General features: G+C 35.9%; 1 protein-coding gene across 1 annotated transcript; it reads right to left on the reverse strand.

The window, feature by feature from the left end:
- Positions 1–304: 304 nt before the first annotated feature.
- On the reverse strand, positions 305–9,220 carry LOC111562759 (aminoacyl tRNA synthase complex-interacting multifunctional protein 1-like). Its single transcript, XM_055007887.1, has 7 exons — positions 8,697–9,220; positions 5,352–5,446; positions 5,162–5,275; positions 2,971–3,111; positions 2,712–2,905; positions 1,398–1,572; positions 305–648 (listed from the first exon to the last, which is right to left on the reverse strand). The coding sequence occupies exons 1-7, from the start codon at positions 8,726–8,728 to the stop codon at positions 488–490; spliced, it is 912 nt and encodes a 303-aa protein (XP_054863862.1). The 5' UTR covers positions 8,729–9,220; the 3' UTR covers positions 305–487.
- Between the last annotated feature and the right edge of the window lie 114 nt (positions 9,221–9,334).

Below are 9,334 nucleotides of genomic sequence, written 5' to 3' on the forward strand. Positions count from 1 at the left end.
TTGTCAGATTTTTTTTCTCATATTTTTCTGGTTATTTTGTGTTTTTTTTTGTGTTTTTTATGATAATTTTGTGTCTTTTTGATTATTTTGGGGTCATTAAGGGTTTTTCATTTTACTAACATTTTCATTTCTTTCATTTAAAAATACAGAAAAATATTTAGATACCAAAAGTTGAAAGTTTAAAAGAATTAATAATTGATGAGTCATCAATCAATAGATTTAATTGATGAGTCATGAATCAATAGAGTTAATTTTTGATAAGTCATGAATCAATAGAGTTAATTATTCATGAGTCATGAATGAATCCTCTCAGACATTTTTTTTTATTTCAGGGTTTTTAGTAAAAGACTTTTATTCTGAAACATTTAAATCTGCATCAGCCGTCTGATTGGCTCCTCTGGAGATGTTGTCATGGAGATCTCTCTGCCGTCCAATCGGCTTCCTGCAGCTCTCTGAGGACCAGCAGGGGGAGCTTCCTGATTGGACTCTACCTGAGGCAGCAGCAGGTGAGGGCGGGGCCTCTGCAGCGGCCCTTCCCCTTCACCTGCAGGCTGCCGCCCTTATAGGAGGCCACGCCCCCTACGTCCACCTGGAGGTCCACCTGGAGACACTTCCACAGACCTGAAGGCAGCAACCGGTCCGGATCACCTGGATGGAAGGAGGACAGGTGGAGGACAGACAGGTGGAGGACAGGTAGATAGACAGGTGGAGGACAGTCAGGTGGAGGACAGGTAGATAGACAGGTGGAGGACAGTCAGGTGGAGGACAGGTGGAGGACAGACAGGTGGAGGACAGGTAGATAGACAGGTGGAGGACAGTCAGGTGGAGGACAGTCAGGTGGAGACAGACAGGTGGAGGACAGTCAGGTGGAGGACAGGTAGATAGACAGGTGGAGGACAGTCAGATGGAGGACAGGTGGAGGACAGACAGGTGGAGGACAGTCAGGTGGAGGACAGTCAGGTGGAGGACAGGTGGAGGACAGACAGGTGGAGGACAGGTGGAGGACAGACAGGTGGAGGACAGTCAGGTGGAGGACAGACAGGTGGAGGACAGGTAGATAGACAGGTGGAGGACAGACAGGTGGAGGACAGGTAGATAGACAGGTGGAGGACAGTCAGATGGAGGACAGGTGGAGGACAGACAGGTGGAGGACAGTCAGGTGGAGGACAGTCAGGTGGAGGACAGGTGGAGGACAGACAGGTGGAGGACAGTCAGGTGGAGGACAGACAGGTGGAGGACAGGTAGATAGACAGGTGGAGGACAGACAGGTGGAGGACAGGTAGATAGACAGGTGGAGGACAGACAGGTGGAGGACAGGTAGATAGACATAGCAGTAAATTCTTCAGGTGATTCCGATGAAATCATGACTTTTTTTAGTGTAATTAAACAGCCGTTACCATGGTAACTGGTAACAGTGACTTTGTCTCCAGGGACGGAGCCTGAAGGAGGAAGCAGCAGCGCCACGTCATCATCGTCAGGGGCGGAGCAACAGAGGAGGCGGGCCTGGGAGGCCACGCCCCTCAGCTTACAGGGCTTCACGTTGCATAGCAACACGACTAGGGAACCAGGAAGCTGCAGACAGGAAGTGAAATCATTCTGTGACACGACTGTCAGAATAAAACTATCAGAAGATAATAAGCCAAATCGGAATTATCAGTACGCATGCGCGTTTGTCCCTCAATAGCTTCCGGGTCAGAGTTCATCCCACATTACGTTATCAACAAAGCTCGACAAAGCAATACTATCGCAGTGGAACGACCTGCTATTTGTAGCGACTATTAAGTGTTTACACTGCTTAAAGTCTTTTTAAGGCAATATGCCAGGTCCCATTGTTCAGTGCGGGACTGCCACAACGGTACCCGTGGGCTAAAGAAGTGGATGGAAGAGTTTTGCCCTATTCATGAGTGCAATAAAGGAACCTCGCGCTGTATATGTGACCTGCCTTATGTACTTGTCATATTTCCTACTGAAAGAAAAGATCCAGAACGTCATGCCGACTTTGTAGTCGTTAGCAAGTCTCGTTAGAAAGTTTTGCTCGTCCTTGTTAATCAGATAATTATTGATATCTATGTACATGCAGGGTGGCCATTTATTTGCTGCTGTGGACTCATTCTCCCAACCTTCTCTGAGCTCTAAAGGATCTGGAATTCTCAGGTGACACCCGTCAACATCGATCTCGAGCAGGGATTTATAATCAAGGTTGACAGCCTCCCTTTCCTGCTGTTTTGTTAAAACTATTGGGGCCTTTTGAAATGACAATGCCCAAGCAAGGGACACGAGTTCTTTCTTTCGCTTCCCGATAACACTGTATCCTCGTTTCTTACAAAATTCCTTTATAGCATTGACTTTACAACGCTCAAAGTAATCAATATCTGCGTTGCACTCAGCCATGTTTATGATCTGGGGTATCCCGACCTTTCACCCGGACCAGCATACCTTACGCACGGCGAGATTCAGAATTGGCTTATTAATGTTTATTAACAATCAGTTCTATTTTTTTTTTAAAAGAAATGTGAATATTTTCAGAAAAAAAACAGGATGTTTTCAGAATAAAACCAGGATTTTTTTTTCAGACTTAAACCAGGATTTTTTTTTCAGACTTAAACCAGGAAATTTTCAGAATAAATAAAAGATGTTTTCAGAATAAAACCAGCATATTTTCAGACTAAACTCAGGATGTCTTCAGAATAAAAGCAGGACTTCCTGTTTACCTGCTCCAGGTGTGTTTTCTCTCCCAGTTTGCTGACGACTGTTCGAGGAGCGTCTTCTCCGACCTCCACTTCCTGCACCGTCAGGCCGTCTGCCAGCGGGTGGCGTCGGACCGACACAATTCGTCCGACTCTCAGGTCGAGTCGCGACACGTCGACCGGAGGAACCGCCCCCAGAGGGTCGGAGGCGGGGCGAGCTGAGAAACAAACAACCAATCAGGGAGAGTTTTGTTGAGCTGCATGCTGGACTCTCTGGTCTCACCTCTCCTCCTCCGACTCCACTTCTCCCTCCTCACCTGAGAGGAGGGAGGCGGGGCTTCAGCCGGAGCAGCCGGAACCACAGGTGAGGCGGGGGCGGGGCTAAGGCTGGGAGGGGACGGGTTCTGAGAGAGCAGCGCTTTGGCTGAAACAGAAAAACATCTGGATTTATTTTGACATTTTACTCATTTTGCAGGTTTGTTGATTTACTTGAAATTTTTCTAAGATTTTATTCTTTTTCTTGAATTTTTGGAATTCTGTTATTCATTTTTTGTTTTTGTTGATATTATTTTCTATTTAATTGTTTTATTTTTTTAAACAGTACTAATTTTTTGAACATTTTGTAACTTTACTCTGACTTTTGTCACTACAAAATATGAATTTTCTTTTATGTTCAGACATTTATTCAGTTTCAGGATTTTTATTATTATTATTTTTTTTTTTTTAAATATTTTTTTGGCCTTTTTGTCAGCTTTTTTTTATTGGATAGGCACAGTGAGAGAGAGACAGGAAACAGGGGAGAAGAGTCAGGGGAAGACATGCAGCAAAGGGCCGCGAGCGGGAATCGAACCCTGGCCGCTGCATCAGGGACCAGCCCTGTACATGGGTCGCCGCTTAACGCGTTGAGCTATACGGACGCCCCAGGATTTTTATTAATTTTGTTAATTTAAAAAAATATTTTTCAGAGATTTTGTTAATTATTTCATTTTGAAATCCTGTTAATTTTTTTTTCTATTTGTTGGAAATTTTTAACTTCTATTTATTTTTCATCCTTTCCTATTTTAAAAGATTATTAATATTTTTGAACATTTTGTTAATTTATTTTCAGTTTTGTGATTTAAAAAATATTAATTCACTGCTATTTTCAGACAGTTTAAAAAATTGTTTGAGGCTTTATAAATTTTTATGCATTTTTGAAATTCTGTTAATATTTGTTTTTCTTTTTGTTAACATTTTTTGCTTCCATTTCTTGTATCAAACAATGTTAATATTTTTGAATATTTCGCTAATTTATTTTCACTTTTAGGATTAAAAAATATTAATTCTCTGTTATGTTCAGACTCTTATTCATTAAAACTTTAAACAGAAAATAATTTTCTTAATGTAAATAATCAGCTGGAATTTATTTTTGAGCATTTTGCTTTTGTGTTTTCTTTATTTTTGTCCCATTTTTCATTTTTTAACACATTTTATTGATATTGTTATTTCTTAGAAATATTTCATTTTTTTATGACATATAATTAATAATATTTTTCGATATTTTCCAGGAGTTTTCTAATTTTTCGTTGATGTTTTCAGATGTTTTTCTTCTTCCAGAGACTCAGAACTAAATTCTGTTTCTGTTAATGAGGTTTTTATTAAATCAGGGATTTAAACGAGTCGAAGATTAAACCAGAAATCAGCAGAAAAACATCTCATCGGATCACATTAAGAACGTTTTAATGTTTAATGATTCATAAATATGCAGTTATTTATATTCATCTCCAGAACAGAAGTGTGAATAAATTCCGCTTCCATCATGTCGACTCGTTACAGAGAAGATTTATCGCTCCATAAATCAGAAAATCCTGTTTTAAAAACATCCACTTCATGCATGTTTATATGAATTAAATGTTTCATAACTGAGGCTGTAAAAACATCAGAATCTAAACTGGAATAAAACTAGAAAATGTAGATTTCTGCATCAATGTTGGAGGAAAAATCTCCAAAAATACATAATAAATACAAATTAACAGAACTCCCAAAAATGCAAGAAAATTAATAAAATGTCTGAATTTTTTTAAAAAATTAACAAATTTAATAAATAAAGAAAATGTCTGAAAATAACAAAATTAATACTTTTTTAAATAACAAAAGTAAAAGAGATGTTTAAAAATATTAATAAAATGTCTGAAAGAAAGAATAAAACAACTAAAATATCCACAAAAATCCTAAAAATATGGAGATGATTCAACTATATTTAAATCTATTATAAATACTAACTTACCTGGTAAAATAAAAGTTAAATAATAATAATATAAATATAATGTAATATAAATGTGATATAACGATAATAACAATAATAATAATAATAATAATAATAATAATAATAATAATAATAATAATAATAATAATAATAATAATAATAATAATAACAATAATAATAATAATAATAATAATAATAATAATAATAATAATAATAATAATAAATCTACCAGTTCTCCTCCTCTGTTTTTCCTGGAGTTGAACTCTCAGCTGCTCGATGTCTTTCTTTAGTTTTGAGTTTTCCACCAGAAGTTTCTTCTGTTCTCTGACCGATGCCTGAAGAACTGAAATAAAGAAAACATGAAAGACTTAAAGACTGACAGTTGCAGATATGAAACATTAATATTATGTGATTCTTACGAGCTTTCTCTCTGCTCAGCAGGACATGAGTCTTCAGATATTCCATGATCTGTTCTCCATCTTCTGGATCCAACTTCAGCAGAGCAGCCGACAAACTGGAGAGAAATGAAAAAAAGATAAAATATCTTTATTCTTTTTACTTCAACTTTCTTTGTTGGTCTTTTTTTTGCAGAATTTTTTGTATTTCTGCAACATTTTGTTTGTTTTGCAAACATTTTTGATATTTCTTTGCAAATTTTTGTTTCTCAATTTGTTCATTTTGCATCTTTTTTGGTGTTTTTTTTCTGTTTGTGGACATTTAGTGTCACATTTTGTTCATTGTGGTGTTTTTGTGTCACTATATGTCACGCTTTTTTAAAAAATTGCAGTAATTTTTGTACTTTTTGTGGTCATTTAATGTCCCATTTTATTCACGTTGCATCAGTTTTTGATCATATTGTCACATATTTTGTTGATTTTGCATCTTCTTTGGGTCGTTTTGCATCTTTTGTTGTCATTTTCATTGCATATTTCGTTTGCTTTGCATCTTTATCTGTATTTCTGCACTTTTTGTGGTCATTTTGTGTCACATTTTATTTGTTTTTCATCTTTTTTTTGCATCCTTTTTGATTCTTGTAAAGGATTTTAGCACGTTTGTTTCACTGAAGCTAAAAGTTTCACCTGAAGATCAACCAGGATGTAAAAACACACATTAACATTAACACACACACACACACACACACACATTAAGATTAACACACACTCCCTCTGTGTTTTCTTAGCGATAAACCCTGACACTGACGTTTTGTATTTTCCTGCACAAACACTCGCTGCTCTTTGCTCTGTTTTCTTTTCAGGATCATTTTCTTTGATATTTCCTTTCATTAAAATCAAACATCAAACAGAGTTAATGATGTTTAAACAGTGTCACAGGACAAATGCCTCAGTTTATGATCATAAATGTTCATGTTTATGAGGCTAAATGGATTTTATGAAGCTTCTGTTTGTTTAAAATTATTTAATTGGAACCAAATCTCCGTCCAGGAAACGTTCTGTCTGACATCAGTTTGGTCTAAAATGACTCCAAACATGTAAAAATGCTCAAATTTTAATGGAAATTACTCAAAATGTAAATAAATTCATCCAAAACTTGCAAAAAAGTTTGCAAATACAACAAATAACACGACCTAAATGATTCAAAAATGGACCTAAATGACTATAAAGTAGTTTTTAAAGAGCAAGAACTCGCCCAGAATCACTCAAGACTGGTTAAAAATTACACAAATGATTTAAAACATGTCCAAAATAACTGTGTCCATAATAAAAACTTGTATAAAACGACTCCAAATTAGTTTAAAGCAACAAGAACTGGTCCAAAAATGACAAAAATCTTGCCTAAAATGACTCAAAACTTCTCCGAAATCACAGAAAAATGACTTAAATGACTCAAGACCTGTCTAACACAATAAGAATTTTCCCAACGTAACAGCTCAAAATGACACATGGTGGTTTAGAATGACTTCAGTTTTGACAGAAATTACTTGAAACTGGTTCAAAATTATACAAATAGTTAAAAATCACTCAAATTTAGTCTAAAATCATTGAAAATCTGTTATAGAATGACAACAACCCGTTCAAAAGTAACTCAAAAGTTGTTCAGAATGACTCAGAGTTTGACAAAATAACATAAAATTTCCACAAAATTACCTGAAATTTTTCCAAAATCTCTGAAAAATTCACCTAAATGACTCTAAACTTGTCCAAAAATAATTTTTAATAATTCTCCAAAATGACACAAATTGGTTGAAAATGACAAAAAAATTACTCAAGTTTCTATAAAATGACCTGAAACTTGTTCAAAATGACCCAAATTTTGTCTAAAATAGCTGAAAACTTGTGCAAAATCACTGAAAAAATGAATTATATGCATCTAAAATAACAAAAATATGCTCAAAATGACTAAAAATGGTCAAAAACAAACAAAAACATCTGAAAACTTGTACAAACTCTCTCAGAATTTCTCCTTTTCTTCATGTTTTTGGAGCTTTGGACTCATTTTTAGTGATTTCTAACCGGTTTTCTGTCACTAATCTGATCTTCAGAAACAGAATCAACAGCTGCAGTCGAGCCGCTGCTAAAAATAAACCAACAGCTGCCATTAAACTCCAACCAAACCTGCAGACGAGTCATTTCTGAGCAGCACGGCGTCACATTTAGAGGTTCAGAGCAACAAAAACAGTCGAATGAGGAGAAAATCATGAAAAATACAGAGAAACTGGAGGTTTGACGTGTTTAAAGCTCTGTGAGGGACTCAAATCTGCTCAGAAATACTCAAAATGACTCAAAAAGTTGCTCAAAAGAACTCAAAAGTCATCCAGAATAACAGAGAAAAGTTCAACATTCCTCAGGATTACGACTAAAATGAGTCAAAGTGAAACTAAAACAGCTCACCTCTGTCCTAAATATAACAGAAACTTCTCCACATTTACTCACATTTAGTCTAAAATGACTCAAACTGTGTTCAGAATAACACAAATATTCTTATTGTCATTATAAATTTGTGGATATTGAATAAATTTATGCCTCATTTGTATATTTAAACATTAAAGCACAGGAAACGTAAAACAAAAACTGATGAGAAATGGTTCAGAATAGTTTATAATTCATCTAAAATAATAAAAACTGGTTCAGTGTGACTGACGATGTGTTAAAAGTGACTAAAGTTGGTTGAAATGTGTCTGAATTAACATAAACTAATAGAAAATGAGTTGAATTTTCATAAAAATGACCCAAAAATGGTGGAAAATAACAAAAATTTTGTCTGAAATGATTCTAAATTCGTCCAAAATAAGAAAAACGTTTCCTGAAGGACGACTCAAAATTCAAAACGACATAAATCAATAGAAAACGAGTCGAATTTAGTGTAAAAATGACTCGAAACTGGCACCAAAATGAACCAAAACTTGTTCAAAACCTTACAAATAGTTTATAGTTAGCAAAAAACACATTCAGAATGACACAAAATGGTTTCAAATGACTTGAAACTGGTTCAAAATGACACAAATGGTTAAAAATGACTCAGATTGGTCCAAACTTAATAAACAGAAATCTCAACACGACGACTAACTTGTTTACAATCAGTCAAAGTCTGTCCAGAATAATAAAAAAAATATTCAAAATGACTTAAAATGTATCTGAAAATGACAAAAAATTTTGTCTAAGATGATTCTAAATGAGTCCAAAATAACCAAAACTTGTTCAAAATGACACAAATATGCGTCTAAAAGTCTCTGATTTGGTCTCAAAGGATTTAAATTTATTTAGAATCAAACTGTGATTTTATGAATGAAATGATCAGAATTCTACCTGGGAGGAAACAAGTTCTCAGAGTCACTCATGGTCCTGGTTCTGGTTCTGGTTCCTCTGGTTCTGGTTCTGGTTCCTCTGGTTCTGGTTTTTAGTTCTGGTTCTGGTTCTTGTCGTGTCTCTGGTTCGATCTCTGGTGTTTTTTATTTTCTCCTGATTCTGGTTCTTAGTTCTGGTTCTGCTTCTCCTGGTTCTGGTTTCTAGTTCTGGTTCTGGTTTCTAGTTCTGGTTCTGGTTCTCCTGGTTCCGGTTCTTAGTTCTGGTTCTGGTTTTTAGTTCTAGTTCTGGTTCTTAGTTCTGGTTCTTAATTCTGGTTCTGGTTCTTAGTTCTGGTTCTGGTTCTCCTGGTTCCGGTTCTTAGTTCTGGTTCTGGTTCTGGTTTTTAGTTCTAGTTCTGGTTCTTAGTTCTGGTTCTTAGTTCTGGTTCTGGTTCTTAGTTCTGGTTCTGGTTCTGGTTTTTAGTTCTAGTTCTGGTTCTTAGTTCTGGTTCTCCTCCCCGTGTTTTTCTCTCAGCTGTCGTCGTTCGTCTTCGTCTCTGGAGGTCAAACGTTAAACTCCTCCTTCAGCAGCTAAAAATAAAAGCAGAAAAACAACCGACAGTTCAGGATTTAGGACTCTTTATAGTTTCTAGATATTTT

Source organism: Amphiprion ocellaris, chromosome 23, assembly GCF_022539595.1.
Source record: "Amphiprion ocellaris isolate individual 3 ecotype Okinawa chromosome 23, ASM2253959v1, whole genome shotgun sequence".
In the NCBI taxonomy this organism is placed as follows: domain Eukaryota; kingdom Metazoa; phylum Chordata; class Actinopteri; family Pomacentridae; genus Amphiprion; species Amphiprion ocellaris.